General features: G+C 37.2%; 2 protein-coding genes and 1 long non-coding RNA gene across 3 annotated transcripts in view; all 3 read left to right on the forward strand.

The window, feature by feature from the left end:
- The first annotated feature begins 9,899 nt into the window (after positions 1–9,899).
- LOC107694958 (G2/M phase-specific E3 ubiquitin-protein ligase-like) lies at positions 9,900–11,408 on the forward strand. The gene is made up of 5 exons (XM_016494686.1): positions 9,900–10,048; positions 10,198–10,257; positions 10,393–10,490; positions 11,092–11,193; positions 11,280–11,408. Exons 2-5 carry the CDS (start codon positions 10,200–10,202, stop codon positions 11,406–11,408), a joined length of 387 nt encoding a protein of 128 aa, XP_016350172.1. The 5' UTR covers positions 9,900–10,048; positions 10,198–10,199.
- Positions 11,409–12,635: 1,227 nt separating this feature from the next.
- On the forward strand, positions 12,636–13,463 carry LOC107694982 (uncharacterized). Its single transcript, XR_001634944.1, has 2 exons — positions 12,636–12,828; positions 13,209–13,463. It is a non-coding gene; the product is annotated as an uncharacterized LOC107694982 (long non-coding RNA).
- Positions 13,464–13,582: 119 nt separating this feature from the next.
- The window catches only part of LOC107694776 (sec1 family domain-containing protein 1-like), a 16,611-nt gene continuing 4,058 nt past the window's right edge, over positions 13,583–26,135 (forward strand). The window contains exons 1-20 of the mRNA XM_016494460.1: positions 13,583–13,657; positions 14,512–14,582; positions 14,709–14,797; positions 14,913–15,003; positions 15,116–15,238; positions 15,456–15,543; positions 15,637–15,726; positions 16,659–16,714; positions 17,184–17,269; positions 17,586–17,685; positions 18,109–18,248; positions 18,926–19,016; positions 19,102–19,175; positions 19,527–19,608; positions 19,729–19,825; positions 21,373–21,443; positions 22,961–23,040; positions 23,164–23,226; positions 23,315–23,390; positions 24,521–24,574. Coding sequence (XP_016349946.1) covers positions 13,627–13,657; positions 14,512–14,582; positions 14,709–14,797; positions 14,913–15,003; positions 15,116–15,238; positions 15,456–15,543; positions 15,637–15,726; positions 16,659–16,714; positions 17,184–17,269; positions 17,586–17,685; positions 18,109–18,248; positions 18,926–19,016; positions 19,102–19,175; positions 19,527–19,608; positions 19,729–19,825; positions 21,373–21,443; positions 22,961–23,040; positions 23,164–23,226; positions 23,315–23,390; positions 24,521–24,574 — 1,653 coding nt within the window. The 5' untranslated portion in view covers positions 13,583–13,626. The remainder of the gene's footprint in view (positions 13,658–14,511; positions 14,583–14,708; positions 14,798–14,912; positions 15,004–15,115; positions 15,239–15,455; positions 15,544–15,636; positions 15,727–16,658; positions 16,715–17,183; positions 17,270–17,585; positions 17,686–18,108; positions 18,249–18,925; positions 19,017–19,101; positions 19,176–19,526; positions 19,609–19,728; positions 19,826–21,372; positions 21,444–22,960; positions 23,041–23,163; positions 23,227–23,314; positions 23,391–24,520; positions 24,575–26,135) is intronic.

The raw sequence follows: 26,135 nt of genomic DNA on the forward strand, positions 1-26,135 counted from the left end.
AAAAAAGGCGGCGCCACACACTTATCCATCTGCGCCACTGGAGCTGATGTTTCACAGCCACTTTTAACTAAATATAAATAGACACTCCGTATTTTTTATTCCATAGTAAGGGCAATTCATAGAATACATTTAAACTGAGCTACTTTAATACCATCTCCGAACTTTCTACCACGACTCTGCTGTTCTCCGGCTGGTTCTTCCTGTATACGTTGATTGACAGATGTCTCGTCCAGTCAGCGGTGAGTAATCCCAAACCAATGGCGCTGTCTCAAACTATACCTACCTCTTCCGGTTTGTCTGATTTGTCGTTGTGTTTTCTGACTTGTTATAATGTTTTCTGAATTGTTGTTGTGTTTTCTGAATTGTTATTTAGTTTTTTAGACTTGCATTTGCATTTGTAATTTGTTATTTTGTTTTCAGAATTGTGATTTGTTTTGCACTTCTCGACCACCATACCTCCACCTCCCCCATCACTCCCCAGCTGTGCACGTGCAGAGGGAATGGTCTTAAGAGGAGTCCCCATATATAATGGATAACCGTGTTATGCCATATTTATGGAGCATTTACGAGTATGCAAGCACAGAACAGAAATGTAGCTCCCCTCAGACATGCTCGCACTGGTTTGACTGATTCTTTGCAAACCATGTTTGTACAACTGGGTGGGGGGGAAAAATGAATGAGCACTTATTAATTTGTGTCATGATAAATAAATAAATAAATACAAGGGGGAAAAAAGCAAGGAGAAATCTGTTCCAGCTGAAACAGCTAGGTTTGCGAAACAAACTATAAAAAAAATTAAAAGCTCTGGGATAAAATTAAACATGATTTGAATGAAATGTCAAGTTGTCCCATGACACTGAAATTCTCATACTTGTTAAAAAAAATAAACATGTGCAGGTTAACATGAAAGATGAGAGATTTTGCTGTTGTCAATGGTTACCTATACTAGGACAAACACATACATATTGGGTTATTCACTCTATTAGTTTCTAGGCAACATGTTTCTGGATCGCATTTCAACCTGTCACACCAATGTTCTCGAATCAGACAACAAACAAATTTGTGTCAAAGCAGCTTTACAGTGTTAAACAAGAAAATAGTGTGTTGATAATGCAGGAGGACAATAGTAAACAGTACATTTTTCAGTTAAAGTCAGTTCAGTTCTCTTCAAATAGTGTCTGTGCAATCAAGCCGACAATGTTGCCAGAAATTAAGAGTCCCCAACTACAGGTGCATCTCAATAAATTAGAATGTCGTGGAAAAGTTCATTTATTTCAGTAATTCAACTCAAAAGACTTAAACTACTTCAGTCTGTGTGCATTGAATTTATTTAATACACGAGTTTCACAGTTTGAGTTGAATTACTGAAATAAATGAACTTTTCCACGACATTCTAATTTATTGAGATGCACCTGTATGCAAGCCAAAGGCGACAGTGGCAAGGAACCAAAACTCCATCGGTGCCAGAAATGGAGAAAAAACCTTGGGAGAAACCTTGGGAGAAACAACGTCGGGTTGGGTTGGGGTGGGGGTGGGGGCAGTTCTCCTCTGGTCAGACGAAAACAGCATGCTGTGGTTTAATTCCAGGCTGCAACACAAGTCAGATTGTGCAGAGGACTTGTCTGCTTCTCGTGGTCTTGTGCCAATGGCCGTCTAGTTGACGAGGTCTTCGCAGGGGATCTGTCTCTAGGGTTTATCTAGTTGACATGGTCTCCGCTGACATTCAGGGCTGTAGAGGTCGTCTCTAGGTGCTGATCCACCATCTGGTCTGGAAACAGACTGGATCCAGGTGACTGCAGTGACCATCTGATCTGGACACGGACTGGATCTAGGTGGCTACGTTGACCTCATAATAAGAATGAAACAGACTAATATTAGCGTAGATGCCATTCTTCTTATGATGTAACAAGTACATCAGGGGTTTTGGGAAAGGTTCCCGGTTCCAGTTGACCTAATTAATGCAGCCTAAAAATCCTTTAACGGATTTGAATTATAGAAAAGTGATTGTGTGTTATCTGTATGCCAAGTTAAAGAGATGGATCTTTAATCTAGATTTTGTGTTTGGCCACTAAATAGGAAAAGGATCTGCAGTTGATTTTGATATTCTAGGCCAGAGTTTTGAGATCGCAGCAGACATGAAGGACAATTATGCGATAAGAGCTGGCTCAAGTACTGAGGAGCTAAACCATTCAGGGCTTTATAAGTGATTAGCAAGATTTTAATATATATACGATGATTAATAGGGAGCCAGTGCAGTGTTGACAGAACAGGGCTAATGTGATTATACTTCTTGGTTCTAGTAAGAACTCTAGCTGCTGCATTTTGGACCAGCTGGAGTTTGTTTATTAAGTGCGCAGAGCAACCACCCAATAGATACAATACAATAATCTAACCTTGAGGTCATGAACACATGAATTAGCATTTCTTCATTTGACATTGAGAGCATAGGTCGTAACTTAGATGGAAAACTTAGATAGAAACGTGGCTTTATACCACGGTGTCTGACTGTTTTCTTTAAGCGTATAAGGAGCAACCATGTCTAAAGTGCTAGAAAAGAGGGAGTCCATAGTTTCTACAACATCAAGTTTTTCTGAACTGTAAGCTGCACTGAAAAAAAATGTTTCATTCATCCAATGAAAAAAATTTAGGGTAATGATTCACATCTATATTTTTTTACTTGAGCCAATGAAAAATAAATAACTTGCCCTTGAATTGAGAAAAATAAAGAAGATCATTTACAAAGCAGTCTTTTATTGTAGAAGTGATGGTTCTACCATATTAGTACATTTACTGTTGAGCCCTTCATAAAAACATTGTGATGGATTTCTGATCAGGCTTACTATTAATTATATATAATTCGAGCATCTTCATTCCCTGTTGTTGCTTTTTTTACATAAATAAATAATCCACAGAACTGATACTCCATGCTGTTAAAATTAGTCTGGTCTTTTAATTTAAACATTTTGACAAAATATTAAAGCTCAAATTCTAACAAATTAAAGCTGAAATTAGTTATCTACTATTGCCTTTGGGGAATAATTCTCTCCTTTGTCTTCAGGGAATGTGCAGGTGCTAACATGCATGCCTAATTGACTAGATAAAGCAATTAATGAATGATCTCACTTTCTCTGGTCTGCTGCTTAAAGCTCTATATGGCGATGCTGTTGCATATGAAAAATCTCTAGTGAATTCATTTTTATTTTCTTATTTTTATATCCTGCTTTAGTCCTAAAAATTTAATTAAAATATAAATTCAAATATTCTGCAGTAAAATGTCCATTTTGAACTGGTCATTGGTCCGACGTCTCTCTCTGATGACTCTGATAGTGCACCATAACCTTCATAGCAGCAACAAAAAACAACAACTCGACCTTCCTTCCAGAGACGGTTGCTATGAAACACATTTTCCCCGTATAATTCATTTACACACTGCATACAAATATGTGGACAATTAACTCCTTTTGTTTGCATAATAAATTTGTATATTTAATGGGAGCTCATCCACATGTGCTCCACAAGCTCAAAGAACACAAAGCGGCCGCATTGTGCAAAGCACAACACCCCATCCACTGCAATCATGCCCTGCTACCTGATTTCAGCACAGAGCCAGAGAAGGAGGATAAATTACCCCTAGCACAGCACAGAGCTTTAATTATAGCCTTGCAGACAAGAGAAAAGCTCATTGATGTGTAGATGAGGATGGACTATGCATGTTGCACTGAAAGAACCCATGTTTTGGTGATTCTCTATCAAAAGAACAGCTGGGTTGCCATTTTCTCTCAAATTAGATTTCACCAAAGCAATGCAATTTGAAACTAAGAGATGCAATTTCAAAAGTTATTTTTCTGGTTTGTTGAGTCATAAGAGCAACAGGAAAAGTCGATCTTGAATTATGTTAGTTGGCAAAAACGGGAAAGGAAGCAAACATCCCAATCATCTGCATTAGGTTCAAAGGTTGAACTGAAACGCTCTTAAATGAGACCATTTTTCAGCTCAACCTTTTCAGACTCAGCGGCAGAATAATGTTCACAGAAAGATCCAGCTCTTGCATGAAACAACGTGAATTAATAATTTCGTACATTCAAACGACACAAGCGATATTTTAAAAAAGAAACAAAGAAGTAAATCACGCCATCCCAGCAGTGGAGGCGTGTTTAGGTTAGTTGATGCAGCTATAAAGGCAGAGAATACTGGGTGAATGTGTTACCTGTGTCCAATAGTCGTGGTGCTGCAGTCCTGGTGATGGCAGTCCAGCCTCTGTTTGTTTTCAGAGCACTTTTAAAAAAGATTGTGTGGTGAAACATTGAGTTATTGATACCCCAGCATGCCTCAGAAAGAAAAAGGCTCCACCCAAGTGTGAACCCTGTGACCTGAGGGTGATGAAAAATGAGAGACCCCCCATCCCATCTCTCTCTCTCTCACACACGCGCATTGACATATTTGTTTTCCTCTGTTCTTGTGTCTTAATTTTAAGACAGCTTTTTTACATTTATGGAGTGCCATATTATATCACAAATAATGAGAAATAACTTGTTTGGATGAACAATAATGCAGACATTATTAAACATGCTAAACAATACAAAATTGGATAAATGGCATAAATCTGCAAATGCTTTAACTCACAAGCAAACAAACCATCTAAAATCATTAAGTACGGTAATTCCAGCTAGTAGCAAGTCGTGCTAACAAGACTAATGAGCATCTATGATATGAAAGGGTGCCCATTTCTAAAAGAATGTTTTCAAGTGATTATATATGTTAGTAAAACTTTAGACAATCTGACAGACGGGAAGAAAAAAATCTGCAATTCTCTCATGCCTCAGTGCCACTCTTGCCCCGGATCTTTTCACATTTCTGATTAGCAGACACATTTTATCACTCTGCAGACAACTCAGTTTTCATTTTGGGAGGGGTGACAGCCCAGGGCCTTTAAGGCGGCTCGGGGACCCCGGCGAGCCCAGCGCTGAAGCTGATAATTAGACTTCCATGAACCACAGGTCAAAGAGACAGAATTATTTGGCCTGTGTAGACAGCAATTTCCTCAAGCCACACGAGATGAGATATCACAAGCTGTTATACATGTGCACCAGGAGGCCTCAAGAGTGGGGTCAGAGTCAATCCTATTCCCTACAGAAATTTGTATATATTGAAAGGGCAGCTAACTAGGGACCATGATCATTTAATTTTTCTTCTTTCAGGGGACTGTGTTCCTCAGCCATCAATTTCAAGGACTGGTTTGCAGCTCTTACATACCCTGATAACAATATCCTTTTTTTTTTCTTTTTGTCTGGAGAAGAGCTCTTCATATGGGTTGGTGGTCATGTCGATTAAACATATCAAAAGTGACAGAATATAATGAAAAGGTTGCTGTCCCAGGTGTAAGCTCTATCACTATCAAAAAAAAAGAAAAAAGAGAGAGAATCTGGGGACTTTTCAGAGGAGTGTGGAAGTGTGGGATCTCTTACATACCCTGATAACAATATCCGTTTTTTTTTCTTTTTGTCTGGAGAAGAGCTCTTCATATGGGTTGGTGGTCATGTTGATTAAACATATCAAAAGTGACAGAATATAATGAAAAGGTTGCTGTCCCAGGTGTAAGCTCTATCACTATCAAAAAAAAAGAAAAAAGAGAGAGAATCTGGGGACTTTTCAGAGGAGTGTGGAAGTGTGGGATCAGGAATGCATTACACTTCCTCAGAAACATTCGAGATGAACATTCGTACGCTCGGGTTAAAACTCTCATCAAACATTGTTTTATAAATTACTGCTTTTCCACCCTCCTCTGCAACTATGAATTTAGACTGAACTACTATTTACACATTTTCCTGTTCACACCTCTTAAAAAAAAGGGGGTTTTGCAGTGATGCCATTGAAAAACCATATTGGGTTCCCTAAAGTAAATTTTTAGTGAACAGGGCTTAAAAGAATTTTTTTTTTTAAAGGTGGGGTAAGCGATTTCTGGTAGCCAATGTTGACATTTGAAATCACCAAAACAAATACGCCCCTACCCAAAAATGGTCTAGCCCCTATTTTGATAGCTCCGCCCCACACATACGTACGCAACCCAGGCAACGATTAGTTCTGTGAAACAAAGCAAAACCAATGTTACACCGTGTCTACACCGGAATACTATAGAACTCATTATAATCAGTGATGCTGTCTACACTAAAAATCCCCGACAGAAAACTGCTGCTGCGTGCTATTCATGACGTATTGACACAAATTTCAAATGATTTTCAATTTCGCTTTGTTGCAGTGTTCCAGTGTACTAGACAGACTTTCGCTGTTGCGGCGCAGACACGGTGTTGTTCACCTATCGAGAAGAAACAAAGCAACCTCGGCGTCCGATCGCAGGCCTTCCGCTCCTCGAGTTCTCTCCAGCGCTGGAAAGCTGATCCGATATTTACACGGGTCCTACTTCTTGCCTTATGCCTTTGTTTGTTCCGCCGCTTACCCCACCTTTAAAGTGAAGAACATTTTAATAATCTAAAGAACCCTTTTCCACTACAAAGAACCTTTTGTGCAATGGACAGGTTCCATGGATGTTAAAGGTTCTTCATAGAACCATAAATGAACCTTTTTTAAGAGTGTATGTAATAACAAACCTATGTCTGTGACATTCCAGACATAATTGGCAAAACTGCCGGCAAAAAACAAGAAAACGTGTTTTTCTCAATTGACAAATGGAGCAATTTGTAGGCTATGTAGACTCCAAGTTAGTCTGTGCTTGTGCAATAATATCCAATGTTACATTTCATATGGAGTGTGATACAGTCTCACACCTGCTTCACAAAGTACAACAATGAACAGTTGAGTTGAAAGGATTAAAAGTCGTGGTAGATTCTTCAAGATAAGACTTTAGTGAAACGCTGTTTTTTGTGAGACAGAGGCTGTTGCAGTGGCTGGGAAGGAAAACACGGGAACAGCTGTATAATTATACTATTTTTACTGTCGGGAGCTCGGTATGTGAGAGGAGAATTAGCATCACACCTGTGCATAATTGGCTAAATTAGCTTGCATAATGCAAACTCTGAGAAGCATTGGACACTGGGGGAGGAAGTGCTACATCGAAAATTGAGGGAGTTGTTTGGACTCCCTCTGGAATTTAGTGAAGGGAGGAAAAGCATGGCCTGTAATCTTATATCTCAAGTCAAAAGAGCATTCAAGGACCCCCTCGCAAGTGTTGTCAAACAATAGGCAAGTCAAGACCTTGATCTGGGTCTCCTGGATCTGCCCAGGCAGGAGAAACAGACATGCAGCCCAGCACTTATTTGTTTTAATCCACTCCAGTGAGTCGGAAGCACTGCGTCGAAAATTGAGGGAGTTGTTTGGACTCCCTCTGGAATTAGTGAAGGGAGGAAAAGCATGGCCTGTAATCATATATCTCAAGTCAAAAGAGCATTCAAGGACCCCATCGCAAGTGTTGTCAAACAATAGGCAAGTCAAGACCTTGATCTGGGTCTCCTGGATCTGCTCAGGCAGGAGAAACAGACATGCAGCCAAGCACTTATTTGTTTTAATCCACTCCAGTGAGTCTATGAATAAGTTGTGACTGCCAGCCAGGGCAGCGCAGGTTAGTTTATGATGCATCCAGTGACTGAATGCGGATTCTGTGCACACTTGCTGGAGTGGTAGAGAAATCTCGAAAAACAGTATTCCCTCCAGGGCACCAGATGTATTAATCAGTTCATAGCCATCTTCAAAAAACGACTGAAACACATCTGTTCCATCTTTATTTGACCCTCTAACTCTATAGCACTTTCTATTCTATTCTAATTCTACTTTATCTATTTATCTTCTTTTTTTATAAAAAAAAAACACTAGCTACAGGTGCATCCAGTGACTGAATGCAGATTTTGTGTGCACTTGCTGGAGTGAGTGGTAGAGAAATCTCTAAAACAGTATTCCCTCCAGGGCACCAGATGTATTAATCAGTTCATAGCCATCTTCAAAAAACGACTGAAACACATCTGTTCCATCTTTATTTGACCCTCTAACTCTATAGCACTTTCTATTCTATTCTAATTCTACTTTATCTATTTATCTTCTTTTTTTATAAAAAAAAAACTGCGGCTAACCGGTCCGAGACTTGCCATTTGCCAGTGCTTTATAGCAAGTCTGAAAAAGTCAAAAAAATAATTTACAATTAATACATAAATGATTGCAAAAGTAATTACAATTCATTACTAATTGCTCATTGTTACAAATCAATATGCTAAACATTGTAAGCATATTGGCACACACTACTAAAAGTGGGAAAGCTTTACGAAAATGTACGCAATTAATATTGAACCTTTTGTCCTTTTAAGATGGTTCTAAAAACTATGCTTTGTTCTAGTGTGGATGTGTCAAATTAGCATACAAATATCATAAGCTGATCTCCTGAAGATCTGTGTCAGATTTGGGAAGGGGAGGCAGTTATCAAGCAGACAGCACTTTGAACTGTTTTGATCTGCTACCACCTACTGGTTAGTGATACTGATGAAGAATCAACTAGGCACATTCTCTTAGGTTTAACCCTTTCAAGGAAAGCAGGTGCTGTGTGAAACAATCAGTTTTTTTCTCACCTCTCAAATGCATTAGAGTTTGAAGTAAGAATTTCAACATCTTGTGAAGGTTAGATTGTTGTTTAGGGCAGGGGAGGAAGGCAGTGTACAGGAGGTGATCCTTTAACAGTTAGTTTATCTCCAAAGCTGTTTTTGAAGGTAACAAGTTGCAGAATGTGAATAATAATAATAATAATAAAAAAATAACTATAGATTATTATTATTATTATTATACAGCAACCACTACACAGTTAGGTAAAAAGTGATGGTTACATACAGCATACAGAAAATATAAAATCACGTGGGAAAACTGTCAGAAGCTTTCTCTGTTTCATGAAATGTAGGGATCTGAGTAGATAAACCCAGTGGCCTTTTCACATACTTTTTTTCAGAATTGCATATTGGGTACATGTTATTTCAAACCATTAATTCTTCAGTAGTATTTAATCAATGCACAGACGTCAATGTACACCAAGTGCAATGTAATGCTTTACACCAATTAAACCAAAACATTTGGAGCCATTTTATGCACAGTGGTCTATAAGTTAACTTTACTTTGCAAAGGCAGCAAAAAGCTGCAGCTGAAGCAGCACATTAAACACAAAAATATGCTGCCTTTGCTTTTTACAAACACTGGTCAGTTCTGCAGAGGAAGAATAAATGCATTTACAGGGAAATTATAGCAGAAATAAGTATGTAAAATTAATGCTTTAAATGTTACAATTTTGAATATAGAAACATAAAATGTATTAAAATATAAAATTTAATAAAATGAAATTATAAATGATTACGTTATTACACAGTCAAATACAAATAATAATAATAATAATAATAATAATAATAATAATAATAATAATAATAATAATAATAATAATAATAATAATAATAATAATAATAATAATAATAATAATAATAATAATAATAATAATAATAATAATAATAATAATAATAATAATAATAATAATTAAATATATACTCTGTCATGGCACCTGCAAAATTTAAGGCAGCACTACTGTTGCATTTCTTGTATACAGATCAGGTGTTACATCATGTTTTTTATAAATATTATAAAAACTTGTGGGTACTGTGATGTAGCTTTAAACAATTGATATGAAATATCAAATATAAAGACACAATGTAAAAGTATCACTTACTGTCAGTGTGGGACTTCTACCTCATACAGCTTATTTTCACAAAATCAAACTTCACATCTTATTTTGTCATAAAATTCGTATACTTTTATTTTGTATAATAAACGGAAGTTGCGTGGTGCGTGACCCCAGAGCCCCTCCCACAGCAAAATCTCTGTTTTGGTTTGAATTCAACCAACCAAAAGCAAGCGCACAGGCGGATTTTCCCTGGCAGAGGGAATTTTGAATGTTCATGCGATTTATACTCTTACAATAATGAGTGTAATATAATTTTATTAAAAACCCCGGTTACTTAAGGACTATGTGCTTTTGTCTTGGGGAGTGAGAAGACTAGAAAAAGCTCGTGATAAAGTGAGTCCAATGGCAGTTAACGTTACTGAACTTGCCAAGACAGTAGCAACAGACCGCTAGAGCTGTTGCTACTATTACAACTATTGATATCACCATTTTAAAATTTCGTTTTTACTTTATGCTCGCTGTGTAATACACAACAATGAAAGCGATGAAAGAGGAGACTAACGTTACCGAAATAAAACAGATTCACGACGACAAAGACCTCAGTAAGTTGCTTTTCCTACAGGTTTATGTAGCAACGAATTTCTTCGTTACGATAATACCAATAATCAGATATGCACCTAATACCATTTTTAACACAATATCGTCAAATGAATTACATATCTGTGTCTGTCCTTTAGTCTGTAGTCTTTGTAAGAGATGTGACAACATTCCAGAGAAGTATGGAGAGAAGATCACCCTCCAACAGCACAAAGTGACAGTCCACTATTTCTGTTTGGTGAGCCAGACGTTTTCAGACGTTGATGATGTGTATTTGTGCAATGAATTTCATTTTGGAGTCCCTTTCTAGTTTCTCGGTTTCAAAAAATATTGTTGTGAAATCCTACCCTAAAGTATATTAAGATATCTTATGATGCCATAGATCATACATTATGTTCAGCTGTTCTAGAGCACAAGAAGGTTGGAAGGCAAGAGAGATGAACATTTAGACATAAATAATATTATATTTGATCAATTATATATATATATATATTTATTTATTTATTATTAAATAAAAACATTTTTTGGTCCTTTTAAAATTTTACTCCTGCCAGACCCCAGTTTGATGATCATAAATCTACCCTAGAATATCACAGATATAGTTGGTTATTTCTAAATGTTCTGCCAGTCATGAATCTCTTATGGGAATACAAAATATCACACCTTGGATATTGTTTTTTTTTATGCAAGGCTGTTCTCAAACTTGAAAGCTTTCAGCTTCTAGATCTAGTTAACAGCTTTATTTTAAACTATTATGTACATATATTGTAAAAGTGTCACCAAAATAATAATTCAAGCGTAAAGGTACTAGTCAGTTATTCTTCAGACTAATTTTACAGCTGATGTCTAGTGGAATATGTCAGAGAGGGGAGGAAGATGAAGACGTTCATGGTTTTCTTGTGGATGACATAAAAAAGGAGATCCGCAGATCTTCGAGGCTGGTAAGTACACATTTGACCCTTGGCATGTTCTGTTTAACGCTGTAGAAATGTTTCTGAGACTACAACTATTACTTTTTGACTTGCAGAGGTGCATGCACTGCAAAAAGGTTGGTGCTTCGGTGGGGTGCTCCATCAAAAGATGTCGGCAAATGGTCCACATGCCCTGTGGGTTAGAGCAGGAGTTTATTTTCCAGTTCACCGACTTGTTTCCGTAAGTGTCTCTCTCTTGTGATATGCAAAATGTAATGGTTGTCATTGGAAGATGAGATGGAAATGTAAAATCTACACTAAAATTTTAAAGTTTGGGTAGGTTTTTTATTTTATTTGGTGCTCGAGTAACATTTCATATTATTATGTTGAAAACAGTTCTGCTGCTAAATATTGTTGTGGAAACCATGCTAGATTTTTTTCAGGATTCTTTGATCAATAGATAGTTGAAAAGAACAGCTTTTATTTGAAATAGAGATCTTAACGTTATACATTTCTTTGCTGTCACTTTTGATCAATTTAATGCATCCTTGCTAAATAAAAGTATTAATTTCTTGAAAAAACAGTCAGGGTAATTGGAGCATTTTATTTAGTCATTCTGAAATCATGAAATTTCAATCGGTTTGTTTTTGAAAAGGATTCTAACTATTGTTAAAATTAGAAATGCCTTTGCTTTACAGGTATTTTGAAATTGTTCGCTGCAAGTTGTGTGGATCTAGGGGAACTCATCGAAAATGTTCCAACCTTAAGCTTTACGAAAGCGACTGGATCTGTGCTGACTGTAAAGCTGCTGTTGAGGGGAAAAGTGAGCTATCTGAACTTTTGTTTAAAATGTGCTTGTGTAGAATTATTCCAAAGTTACATGCATGGATTGTTTTTCTCCCCCAGAGTCAGTGTCATTGCCAAACTATGTTGAATCACCACTGGCTATAAGGCAAGAGAGGAAGCGGCTGTTTAAAAACATCTCTGACCTTCACTCTTCACTCATCAGTAAAAGGTACTTTCCTAATCAATTGCATCTGTTAACTTATTCCTATGGTGGAAAAGCATTATACCAGTCTTCAGTGTCACATGTTCCATCAGAAATCATTCCAATATGCTGACTTGGTGCTCAAGAAACATTTCTTACTGTTATCAAAACTGAAAGCAGTTGTGCTGCTGAAAATATTTTTGCTGAAACGTGATGCATTTTTTTTTCAGGATTCTTTGATGAATAGAAAAGTTCAAAAGAACAGTATTTATCTGAAATAAAAAAATTTGTAACAACGTAAAAGTCTTTACTGTCACTTTTGTGATCAATTTAAAGCATCTAAATTAAAGTATCTATAAAAAAAAATCTTACTAAGAAAACTTTTGAATGGTAGTGTATACAGCAGATAAGTTTAATGCTTTTTTTCTCACTTTTCTCACTGTAGTAAATGCTCATTCAAGTTCATATCACCTTTCTCAGATTTCGTGAAGGTTTGAGGACACTAGGACTGTTTGAGCAGGTTCAGATGTGTACAGAGGCTTTCCATTCAGTCTTTTGTGGGCCTGTGGAAAGGCTCACAGCTGAATCAGTCATGGAGCTCTTTACAGTCCAGTTTTCAGAAGAAAAAGAGAACACAACATTAAACTTTTGGAAAAAGTATCTGCATGAGTGTGACGGTATGTTCGCTTCAGAATTCATATTGTGTGTTGGAAGAATTTAGATTCTTGTGTATATTCTAAAATTTCTAATAATAAAATATGACATTAAGATATGTTAGAAAACAAGCTGTTATTTGCATGATCTTAGGCTGCGTTTACACTGGCACAAAAAATCAGATCTTTCGCTCACATCTGACACAGATCGGAATTTGTTGCACACGTGTAAACACAAAAACCCGCACGAGATCCGATTTTTTTGCATCAGATCTGAGCCACTTCCAAATGTGGATTTTAATCGCGAGGGTGAGTAAAACGCAGCATAATTTTCATTTTGCAGTGAACTAACCCTTTAAAACTTGCAGTGTAAACGCAGCCTTAACCTTTGGCTTGTGTTTCAGAGGGTCGGTGTGCAGCATCACTCACGGACCTCCTAACATTTGCCACTGCTACAGATTTGGTTCCATCCATTGGATTCCATCCCACTCCCTCTATTTCATTCTTCAGCTCATCAGACACCTCATGTGCCTTTCCTCAGAGCCACTGTGATGCCAATCATCTCATTCTGCCAATACTACCCTCCTATGAGCTCTTCAAGAAACACTTGGATTACACAGTGTGTCAGTTCTCAGTTATGCAGGACATTTAAAAAAAAACTCTTCTCCTGACTGGATATTTCAGTATGTTTACAGCGTAGATTTACCTAATGATCTACAATGGTCTATTTATTGGGGATATTGAGTGAATTGAATTGAATTGTACGCAGACAGCGCTTGGCACGTCACCCTCACAGTCGTCGTCACTGCATAAACAGTAAAGATGGCGGCCTCCGTCCGGGAGAAACAGACAGGTTTGTTCATAAGATGGAATTTATATCGAAACTCTCGATACTGTTAATATACTTGATAATAGTGATTTTCACGCGGTTTTTAAAACGTTTTTATTTAAAATACATGCAATAATACCGAATTCATAACAGCTGAAATTGTACAGTCCTGTCAGTGTAGCTGAGGATGCTAACCGTGTTGTTCATTTAGCAGCTGGATAACATCAGATGAATGGACTATTATCCTGCTTGACTAGATAAAGAAGCACTTGCGATTTGATGACTACATATAGCCAACCAGCTCGTTTATGAAATATACGGCTATCAATATCCCAGAGACCTGTCATAAGCAACCCACGATATGAATTCACATGCTAGCTAAAGTGACTTAACGTACATTCTTATTCCTAATATTTAGCGGCACAAAATAGTGATGATTATTATGTTATATGGATACTGTTTTATGCTGAGCTTAATATTCAGGTTTTCTGTTGCTGACATTGCCATTAATGGATATTGACACTTGCTGTGTAGTTGCTACTGTGATAAATCATATTCGTTTTTTAATGAATGTGCAATAGATAATTTGTTGATTAAAAATGGATAGCGTGTGGATACTGTATAAAATACATAATCTTACGATATGAAAAAAATGTAGGACTTTTTCTGGTCAAATCCTGCCAACGCATGTAGGCTTCAATTAATTAATGAATTTATTATTAATTTTTGTATAAAATGACTTTTTTATGCATACACGCAAGTCTTTTGAAACACAATCAAGTAAATTAGTCTCCTGGTGATAATAAATGATTTTAAGTAGTAATAGAAGTTATTAAAAATGTTTATGTATTATATTTCTATGATGTTTCTCTCCTCAGCTGCTTTGAAGCGAATGCTCAACTTCAATGCCCCACCTTTGAAAAACACATCAGCTGAGCCGGTATGGAAGGTAAGGGTACGCAACACACACCTATGGGTTTACCCTTCCGCTATCCATTGCTTTTTTAAATGTGGCTCAGGGATGCTTTTATAGTTATAATTTGCTTGAATATTTACCCTTTGTTATTCTTGTTAGGTTCTTATTTACGATCGCTTTGGCCAAGACATCATATCTCCCCTGCTGTCTGTGAAAGAGTTACGGGACATGGGCATCACTCTGCACCTGTAAGGACCTCTAAGGTTTTATTTATTTATATATTTATAACAAAAAAAAAAAGATTTGATTTGATTAGATTGCTTTGAATGTTTTACATGTTTACTTTTTGTTTGTTTCCTCTAGCTTGTTGCACTCAGATCGCGACCCCATTCCAGATGTTCCTGCCATTTTCTTTGTAATGCCCACAGAGGAGAACATTGACAGGATATGTCAAGTAAATATGTTCACTGAATAATTAGTCAGTCAGTCTTTTCGTCAGTCCCGTTCCAGGACAATTTGTGAAGATCACACTATTTCAAAACTAAAAGTTATTTTCACTTTTACAGGACCTCCGAAACCAACTATATGAGTCCTACTATTTGAACTTCATCTCTGCAGTCTCTAGAAGCAAATTGGAGGACATAGCAAGTGCTGCTCTAGCAGCTAATGCTGTAAACCAGGTGACCAAAGTAAGTCAAACACGTTTGTTCATTGTGAGTGTTAGTTGTAAATTTGATTCAGTTTGCTAGAGCATTTAATTAAACAATCTTTTTTTTTTTTTTTTTTTTTATTAAAGCTTGTTTTTACTAAACAGACGAGCTCTGTGAATTCCTGAAGGAAGGCAAATAACATACTGCTCATTTTCATTATACAGTTCAAATATTAGACTGTTCTGTTCCTCCTCAGGTATTTGATCAATATTTGAACTTCATCACACTTGAAGATGATATGTTCATTCTCTCTAATCAAAACAAAGAACACATCTCCTACCATGGTAAGCTCTTAGAGTGGCTTGAAGTGTTGACTTCATGTTTGTTTCATTTGTAATCTGAATGTTATTAATGGTAATACTGTTCTGTGCCCTCAGCAATCAATAAACCAGATATCATGGACACAGACATGGATGGCATAATGGACAAAATAGTGGATAGTCTCTTCTGCTTTTTTGTCACTCTTGGTAAATTTTTATCCTTCCATGCATATACACTGCTGTTCAAAAGATTTTTAGAATGTTTTTAAAAGAAGTCTATTATGCACACCGAGGCTGAATTCATTTGATTAAAAATACAGTAAAAACAGTAATATCGTGAAATTTTATTATGACTTATGAGTTGGAAGCATTTATTTGTAAATATTTCTATGCCACTGTCAGCACCAAATGAAGTATCAGAATTAATGTTTGATGATTCCAAACAGGATTCCCAATCACTCCCTCTGTCTTCCATTGTTTGGCCAAACAGGTGTTCCCATCAGAGCCACAATCTTGATTACTCTCTTCAAGGGAATCAAACAACAAATGGTTTACTTATAGTTGTCTGTATATTAAGCTGGCAAAAACCTTATTCACCTTTAAAGATTCTTTAGCACAGAAATGGATAATACTCAGTTTTTCTTGCTTACTGAAATCTTGTGCTAAGACACAATCCATTCCTCATATGGAGATTTTCACTGCTTTTTAATCCAGCTAAAATCTAATAAGGCAACATTCTTTCATGGTACAAGAAGTAACTGTGAAAATTATAGATTGACGAAGACTTGATATTTAATCAAAATTAAAGAGCAGGTTTTTTAATAATAATTCTCACATTAGAACCATTAGTTTAAGTCTCAACTGTCATAAAGAGCCACTGGGTGGCAGAACCTTCCTAATATTGTTTTGTGCATTGCTCAAAGGGCAAAAATATTTAGATAATGCATTAAATATTTCAGTTAGGTCTGTTTACTTACTACATGACTACTAGAATTGTATATGACAGAAACATCACAATTCAAATTAAGTGCAGTGATCAGGCCTGTATTGTTGTTTTTGAAATGTAATTTTGTGTCTTGGGAGCAGATATTCAATGCACCCTCCTATTGGCAGTACAGTGAGCTTTCTTGTTATCATAGGTGCTGTCCCAATAATCCGATGTCCAAGAGGGAATGCTGCTGAAATGGTAGCCGTGGTAAGAGACTCACTGCTCTGTTTTTTAATGTTCCTCTGATACTTTCTTTATGACCAGTCTGAAACACCTTTGTCTTCTTTTCGAATTTATGAATTCTAGAATAGAGTGTTATAGAGTGGCTTTGGTCATTTGATTATCACCTCAATCCCTACACTAATCTCTGCATTACAGTGCATTTGTACATTTCATAGTCTGTGCACAATGTGCAAACTGATACTGTAGCTTAATTCAGTTTCACTGGCACAAAATTCCTCTTTGTTCCATATGTGGGATTCGGTCCAACCTCGGCTTGCTTTCAGTGCTGAGTTTTAGATGATTAGTTTCAGCAAAGGAATGTCTCACTGTAATATGAGACAAAATTAACACCTGTTGCTCAGTTTATTGGATTAATTTATTTTATACATATTGTACAACTTTTTTCTAATGGAATATTAATAACATTGATTTAACCTTTTTTTTTTTTTCTCAGAAACTTGACAAGAAACTGAGAGAGAATCTGCGAGACGCTCGTAACAGCCTGTTCACCGGAGACACCATGGGCACTGGCCAGTTCAGGTGGAGCAAAAACACACAGTCTTGCACACCTACATACGACTGATTTTAAGAGAGTATACTTGTTTAAGCTATAAATCTTTGATCTTAAAATTATTATTGTAAACTCCTAATCCAAAACAAATACCTCCAGATGGATGGATGGACAGACAGACAGACAGACAGACAGAAAGACAGACAGACAGACAGACAGATAGATAGAGAGATAGACAGTCAAGTGTCCTTAACTGGGACACTTTAAGAAAGATTTAGAACGTTGAGAAATGTTTTAGTATCGGGCCATAAAAATATCCCTTCTTTCCCTTCATCACTCCCACAGTTTTCAGAGGCCACTGTTTGTTCTTGCCGATCGTAACCTGGATCTAGCGACTCCTCTCCACCACACATGGACGTATCAGGCTCTCATTCATGATGTGCTGGTGAGCAGAACCTAAAATAAACTTGTGTGACCCACAGTTAATTCATTTCTCCTTTTTTTTTCTACTAGTGTTAAATGTAATTTATTTCCCAAAATGGAAACTGCAAATAGTTCCAAGTTGTGGCATATATGGAAAGATGAAGCTATCGCAGTTATCATATGGATGACAAAGGGGTTTCATGAAATGTGGAATGTACGTGCTGGGTTGCTTTTTGTGCCAATGATCATTAATCCTTTGGGTATTTTTTCCACCGTCTCAAAACTGCTTCTGCCTTAATATCGTCTCAATTCCCTGTATGGCAGCTGTACTCTGAGGGATTTTATTCTGTATTAATAAAGGCTGGCATGTGTGTTATTTTAGGTCCTGTATTGTGTTTTGATTCAGTTATTTTGCCTTGCCTAACCAATATATCCCCTATATCAGGACTTCCACCTGAACCGGGTCAGTGTGGAGGAGTCTCAAGGGTTAGAGGCCAGCCCAGCTGGAGCACGGCCAAAAAAGAAAAACCAGAAGAGCTATGATCTCACTGCTGCTGATAAATTTTGGCAAAAACACAAAGGAAGGTAAACATCTACTGTTGGTAAAACTCATGTATCCAAATGGAGATCATTGTGCATTTTTAAATGTTTTTAGGTTTTTTTTTTAATTACTTCTAGTATTCTGATTTGAAATATTTTGAACTAATGACTGTGTAATTAATATGTCTGATGTAATTTCTTAAATCTAATATAAATTATTATGTCTGATGTTGCTTTCCAAAGTCCTTATTCTGTCCTAGTAAATTTCGAATAGTTCACCCAAAAATTTACACTTTGTAGTCATTTACTCACCCTCATGTTGTTCCAAACGGATGAGTTTCTTTTCCTGTGAAACACAAAAGTCGTCGTCAGTGGGCACCAAAATAGTAAATTTTTGTGTGAACTATCCCTTTAAGGACATTAATTAACCAACTGTACTTTCAAGCGTGTAAATGCGTGATAGGAAATCATCCCTAGTTGTCTTACTTCAAATGATTTGTCAGATGTCACAGTGTTTGTTAATATTTAAGAACATTTGCTAATATTATTTTATATCATTGCTTATTTTTGCAAAATATCATCAGTTCAGTTTTGGAAAATGTTTTAATTTCATTCCTGCTTTCAGGACTGTATCCAGCAGTTTATACTGATATATTTACAACAGCTTAATGTCATTTATTTTTAGCCTCTTCTGCATGAAAAGCATTTAATTACCATTTCAGTCCATTTCCTGAGGTTGCAGAAGCTGTGCAGGAGGAACTAGATACATATCGAGCCCAAGAGGATGAGGTTAAACGCCTCAAGAGTATCATGGTAGGTTAATAAGGCTGATGCAAAATTGTATATGATGGAACTGTCGCATGCTAGTTAACACAGAAAATTGTGGTTTTCCTCAAAGGGCTTAGAAGGGGAGGATGATGGAGCCATTAGTATGTTGTCAGATAACACTGCCAAACTTACCTCAGCTGTCAGGTAAGAAGATCCTCGTAAAAATTAAGTAATCAAGGATTTTTTTTGTGTGAAGGGCCAATATGGTGTAGTGATCATGTTAATTATCTGCGTGCATGTTAATGATGGATATTAAAAAATGTATGCCAGAAATATGTTTTTTTAATATGCTGTATTTGTTTTTCAGTTTTTATTAAATGATGTATATGAAATATATCCTGATGTAATCTAATTTCACCCAGTACTTGTCTCATATTGCTTGAGAGCTGTTTTACATATGAATTAGTCATTGGACTCACAAAGGCCTACCGCTGTACTCCTGCCTGACCCTATGCACATAGAGTAGGATAACAGCATGCTCCTCTCTCTAAACAGTTCTCTTCCTGAGCTCCTGGAAAAGAAGAGACTGATTGACCTCCACACCAACGTTGCCACAGCGGTTTTGGACCACATCAAGGTCAGTGCTCCATGAGAAAAATGTTTTTCATCTCTTGGGTTACATCTTCTCAACACATTGTATTATTTCTGTGAGGTTGAGCAGCATATTTTTCCTCTAAATTTGCCTTTCTGTCTTTAGAGCCGTAAGCTTGATGTGTACTTCGAATATGAGGAGAAACTCATGAGCAAGTCCACACTTGATAAATCCCTGCTGGACATTATCAGTGATCCTGATGGTGAGTCTTTCTTGTGTTAAGCATTCAAGGCTATCAGTGTAATCAGTTCCATCTCTAAGCCCTATTTGGAAAGGATTAGTTTTATACGGGGAGGTGGTAATGCAATAATTACCAAAACTTCTACTTGATTTGAAATCAAATATGTCTTAATGTCTCAGTTATTTTTCACATCAGTATTTCTTTTGTTTTTTTTTTGGTCTGGGTATTTTCATGCAGTTGAGAGTTCACTTATTAACGTGCATTAAGGAATGCAACAATGCACCAATTATCTTCCCAACCTTGTAATAAGAAGCACTTACTTATAAACTGAGAAGCTTTAAGTGCTTCCTGCTAAAATAAAAGCATGATGGTTTGATCATTGGAAAATTAAGAAATTCTGTATTATCAGTATTGAATATCAGTATTGTAATTATAGTTTTTATTATTAATTTTCTTAAATATTACATTTTAATATTTTATGGTGAGATATTGTAATAGTATTTTGTTTTAAATGTTATTTAGTAATAATGATAATCTTTATTACTATTATTATTTTATAGTCATATTTGATATATAATCACTACATTTTTGACCAAAATGTGCAGCCCTACAAACAAGCACAGCAAACTTGGGCTTTTTTTTTTTTTTAACAAACTGCATTTTAAATAGCAATTGCAATTTTTATCAGAAAAATCGTGCAGCCCTAGATTACAGTCTTTTGTAAAATAGCCAAAATATGCGCATCCGTGACTGTACATCATTTGAATTTTATGCTACCAGCACAAGTTGCTACAAACCAATAATAATAATGCTAGGTAATAGTAATAATATTGATGATGATAATAATAGGATCTTTGATTAATTTGTGGCTTGGCAACCATGACAATCTACACAGTCTGCCTGACAACACCCCATAATTGTGGTAAAATCTCTGTAACACTTGGCCTCAAGTGGCTTATTGCTTTAATAAGGCTTGGCTCATCAGCTGCTCTTTTGAGCTTGACTGTTATCCAAACACCACTATATCCCTCAAAGCATGGCATACTGCCTTACTGTCATAAAATTTTGTTTTACCAAGAACAGCCCCATCCTGAGAGATCAAATGAAACTAATTGAATGAGTAACTCATACCCCCTTCCCCTAATGAGAGCCTATCCCACCCCGCGTCCTCATCCAGTCATTTTTCCAGCTTAGTGGACTGAAATGCATCACATCCCCAGGGGGAAGCGGTCTGCTTTAAAGACTCTCTGTGATGCTACCACAGGATGAGATTTGTTTTCTCTCCTGCCAGCATTGTGAGGTTTCAAGAGGACACAGTTTCTTGATCTCTACAGGGTCCTCTGTAGGTTCATGGGTTTCTTATGAGTACACAGGAATGACCACTAACTATAATGATAATGATCAGTTGTTTTTCAAGTATTACAGTGCTTTATTGTTCCGATGAGTGATCATGTTTCAGCAATAGTGAGGACAAAAACACACACACTGACAAACTCTTGTTGTTCCGGAATTGAAAGTAACCGTATGCATTTGCATAATGACTGTATAAATGTTGTTCTTATTGGTAGCTGGAACAGCAGAAGATAAGATGAGGCTGTTTCTGATCTACTACATCACTTCCCAGCAGCCCCCATCTGAGGTAAGGCCCCACATCACGGTCATGAACAAAGAGTATTCATACTATACGTAGTTATCATGGTCAGCTATATCCTCTAAGAGACTTCAGGTCATAGCAACCGTAAAGGAACAATCCAGTTTCAGTTAAGTTTAGTAACAACATTTGTGGCATAATATTGATTATCACCCAAATAACTCAACTTGTCCCTTGTTTTCTTTAAAAACAGCAAAAATCAAGACTATGGTGAGGCACTTACAATGAAAGTCATTGGGGCCAATTTTGGGGTGGATTTAAGGTGTGAACCTTACTATTTTATAAAAGCACTTGCATTAATTGTTCTGTTAAAACATGTATTATTTGAGCTGTCATTTTTACAGTGGTTTTAGGCATAATGTTGGATTGGATGAAATTGGATGTAACTTTTCATAGAAAAGGTTAGTTGTACGTCTTGTGGCTGTACTAGTGAAACATCATTGCACCGCTTTACCCATATTTTTCTTTTTTCTTTTTAAAGGCTGGACAAATGGAAATACATTTTTGTGGTAATCAACATTATGCCCCGAATGCTATTGACTGATCTTAAATTGTAATGAATGCAGTCGCAGAATATTCCTTTAAGAGTCCTAGATAAATAATCCTAAAACGTAGGTTGACTGTGGTGGGCTACCCTGATGTGCGCTTTCGGTAACCCCACAGTTTATTATAATCAGTGGCAAATGCATGGATTTCATTGTTTATGGACACATGGAGCCAAAAACATTCTGTCCATTCCCTATGAAGCTCGGCCCGGGTTTTTAAACTGTACTTTCAGACTGTTTCTTCAAAAGCCTTGTTATTCTTTGGGACACATGCAGCGCAGATTTGAGGAACACTGACACCCTTTGATGCCACGGCCAAGTATTATTACTCTTGTACCTCGATAAAGCAGGATTGTTCTGCTCATGGCAAGATCTCTTTTGTGGGATGTTACTTAAATGGACGTACAAATTGGATTTTTGAGTTCTAGAGTACACTTTCGAGGGGTTGGACCCGTGGGACCAAGCTGGGATGGACAATGTCCAAGTGACCACATTTCAACCCTGAAGAAAGCGCACTGGCCTGTGCTGTGGGCAAGGACTGTCATTCTCTATTATGTTTATCAGTGCAGGCTGTAAAAGCTTTGACTTTCCAAAAAAGAAGTGTGCTCAGAGTTTGAACTTTTTTTCTACGTCTTTTGTTTATCCTTTCTTTCATCTGTGTCCTCCTTCCTCCTTCAGTGTAGGTTATTGTTGGCTGGGCATTTGCTTAAACTCCAAAAACAGTCATTTTGTTGTTTGTTTTCTGAGGCTGTAATGAGGTTGGTGACATGAAAACAGCCCTCTCACTCATGTGGTATAGACGACTCTGTCTCTAACAGGAACTAGAGTTTCTCCTTACGCCGATGAATGCTTATGGCTTGTGAGCTATGTCATCCTTCATTCTAAAAAAACAGATCCTCTTAAAGTGTTGGATTTTGAGAGTTGAGTGTTGAATAAATAAAGACAGTTTGTTCTTTTTAGGCTGATCTAGAGCAGTACAAGAAAGCCTTGGTTGATGCAGGCTGCGACTTATCCTCACTTAACTACATTAAGCAATGGAAGTAAGTTCTGGCCATTGTCAACAAACACATCATAACACACTGTCACATTTGCCTAGTTACTACTTTAAATTTTGTAGAAAGATGAGAACAGTAGTGTTGCAACTATTATAACCTATTTTCCAGAGCTTTTACGAAGATGGCTGCAACACCAGCCAGTTACGGGAGCAGTGGAGTGAAACCAATGGGGTATGAAGCTAAATATTTATTTCTCAAAATATGAGTCCTTTTGTTGATGTAATATGTGTTTTGAATGCACTGGCCTGTCATTTTTCAGACTGTTCTCACGGGTGATGAACACTGGCTCCCAGTTTGTGATGGAGGGGGTGAAAAATCTGGTTCTGAAACAGCATGTAAGTATTTACCTGGGCTGTAACTAAGGACCAGAATATCACAAAGGCTGGGCTCTTTTTACTTAGTAAGCAACCACCCAACACTGTAGCAACTGCATATCGATGTGAAAATAGTAAATATACCCAGCCCGTTTAGGTAGCATAAGAAGTAATTCATTAAAAACACCCGGACAGCCTACTAACCACATAGCAACGAGCTAAAATTACCCACAAAACCGCAGAACAGTGTCCTAAAAATACCAAAAAGAACACCCTACCAATCGCAATGTACTAAAAAACACCCATAATCAAATTATACTTCCGTTTCAACGTAAACTCTTGTTGTATGCATACAGCTGTGCACATAGCCTTTTAAAGTATACTCCATATAATAGTGTCTGTGAACACTGGTGCTCAACGCATGCACTAGTTTCATCCTTGTGTAGTGTCTGCACTGTTTCTCTTCTGAAGTTATGGCTGACTGAAATGTCTTTGTACTTTAAACTGGAGTTGCAGGTATCTCTTATCTCCCTCACATAAGCATTAGTCAACAATGGGCTTCTGTTGATGTTGCTTTCTCAAGTAGTTGTTGTTGTTCTACAGCCCGGGCCAGTGACACAAATTTGTGCACAAATTAGTGCAGAAAAATTTGAGGCCCATATGCAATCACAATGTACACATACTCTAGCAACATGTGATTAAAAAACGAAGTATCCTTTCGGCTTAAAACCGGGACAGTCCTATAACAATGCACTAAAAACACACTGAACACCTACGAAACAGCAAAACAATGTGCTAAAAACACCCAGAACACCCAGGCATCGTGGCAGCAACTTTTGAAATGTAAGATTGGATACACTACCAAAAAAAAAGTTCCTTAACAAATGAAAAAATTCATTTTGGGGAAATAAAAGTGATGTATAAATGGTCAGTGGGCGAGCAGCATTTTCCAGAACCTTCACAAACTCTTTTCTGTTTTTTTACTTCTGCTCTAGCTTCTCTACTAGTGATATTTGATATTGCGGCACTTGTGGCTTTTGTTTGATAAATTGCTTGAGATGTTCCTTATTTCTAAGTTTATTTGTATTAAAAGCATCTGCTAAATGTCTCTTTTTGGGGTTTATTATGATTCTCAATTGTTTCTTTCATAGAATTTGCCGGTTACTCGCATCTTGGACAACTTGATGGAAATTAAGTCAAACCCGGTGAGCGCCCTTGTCTGTTTCTCCCTTTCTTCACAAACTTTCATCTTCTCCCTCATAAGCACAAATGTGACCCTGGACCACAAAACCAGTCTTAAGTCGCTTGGGTATATTTGTAGCAATAGCCAAAAAAACATTGTATGGGCAAAATTATCGATTTTTCTTTTATGCCAAAAATCATTAGGATATTAAGTAAAGATCATGTTCCATGAAGATATTTTGTACATTTCCTACCGTAAATATATCAAAACTTAATTTTTGATTAGTAATATGCATTGCTAAGAACTTCATTTGGACAACTTTAAAGGCGATTTTCTCAGTATTTTTATTTTTTTGCACCCTCAGATTCCAGATTTTCAAATAAGTTGTATCTCGGCCAAATATTGTCCTATCCTAACAAACCATACATCAATGGAAAGCTTATTTATTCAGCTTTCAGACGATGTATAAATCTCAAATTTAAAAAAATTGCCCGTTATGACTGGTTTTGTGGTCCAGGGTCACAAATATTAAACTTGTTTTGCCGATTTATTAGTATGAATCGCTTGCCGTAATTAAGAGTAATGTTGATTGTTAGCTAAAAGCCTAAATCCAAACATGTTTAAAGATCATTAGTGTATTTGTGTCCGGTGTGCACATGGTATTGTGTATCGCCATGGCTGACTGCTTTACCTCCCACTGCGGATTAAAGCGTATGATTCTGCAGCGCTATGGGACACTGAATGAGGCACTGAAGAGGCACTTTGAGTGTGCCGAGACCTCAGTCCAGGCAATCTGAGCTGCACGGTTAATGCGACTGTCTCAGCCAGGGGAACACCTGCGGAGAGAGAGGGAGAGGCTTTCTAGTGAGTGAACCCGCAGCACAATGTATTAAGTTTCTAGGGCTGTGGGATTTGGAAGCAGTCCATTTTGGCTTTTCACCTTTGTGAGGTGGAACAAAGGTGCAAACCCCTCATGAGAGCAGCACTAGGGGACGTCTCTACAGAAGCCGAAGCTATTTCATCGATAATGGGATTGTGTTCTGCTACGCTCGTGGATCTCATTCTCTGCAAAACGTCTGTATATGAAGCATCAGGTATTTGAACATACTGGCTGTTTTCAAGTTATCATTGGATAGCCTTGAAGGAAAAATCAGCTTTGAAAATTTCTCCCAATGCTTTGAAATCAACTAACTGCCGGGATGGTGCAGGGGGAATGATTGATGCTGATTTTTTATAAATGTGGAATTACCACAGAAGAGATGATGTGGCAAATCTTTGACAGCGCCCTCGTAGTATGACTTCCAGGACTCCTCTCTATTTAGACATCTTGAATTCTCCCTAAGCGCACTTCCAAGAACTGTCCCAATGCGTTTTAAGTATAAAGCGACAGCTAGCTGACATAGTAGCTCTTGCAATCATCCGCTTGTGTAACTGCAACCTTTTAGCTTCCCCCTCTAGTTCCTGGACATAAAGACCATATTTCCTTCTGAAACACCCTCAGGGTCCCTTCGATCTTCTCGCTCTCAAAAGCTGGGGTGGACAGATTGCCGTATCCCGTTACCGACTGGAAATGCTTCCCCTTC

This window comes from Sinocyclocheilus anshuiensis, unplaced genomic scaffold, assembly GCF_001515605.1.
Source record: "Sinocyclocheilus anshuiensis isolate Anshui unplaced genomic scaffold, SAMN03320099.WGS_v1.1 scaffold942, whole genome shotgun sequence".
NCBI lineage: Eukaryota > Metazoa > Chordata > Actinopteri > Cypriniformes > Cyprinidae > Sinocyclocheilus > Sinocyclocheilus anshuiensis.

Bases quoted from the DNA above. Each gene is read 5' to 3' on its own strand.
- LOC107694958 (XM_016494686.1), top strand. From the start codon at position 10,200: ATGAAAGAGGAGACTAACGTTACCGAAATAAAACAGATTCACGACGAC. The intron at 10,491-11,091 runs GTGAGCCAGACG...CTAATTTTACAG, and splicing joins CAGTCCACTATTTCTGTTTG to CTGATGTCTAGTGGAATATG. The intron at 11,194-11,279 runs GTAAGTACACAT...TTTGACTTGCAG, and splicing joins TCCGCAGATCTTCGAGGCTG to AGGTGCATGCACTGCAAAAA.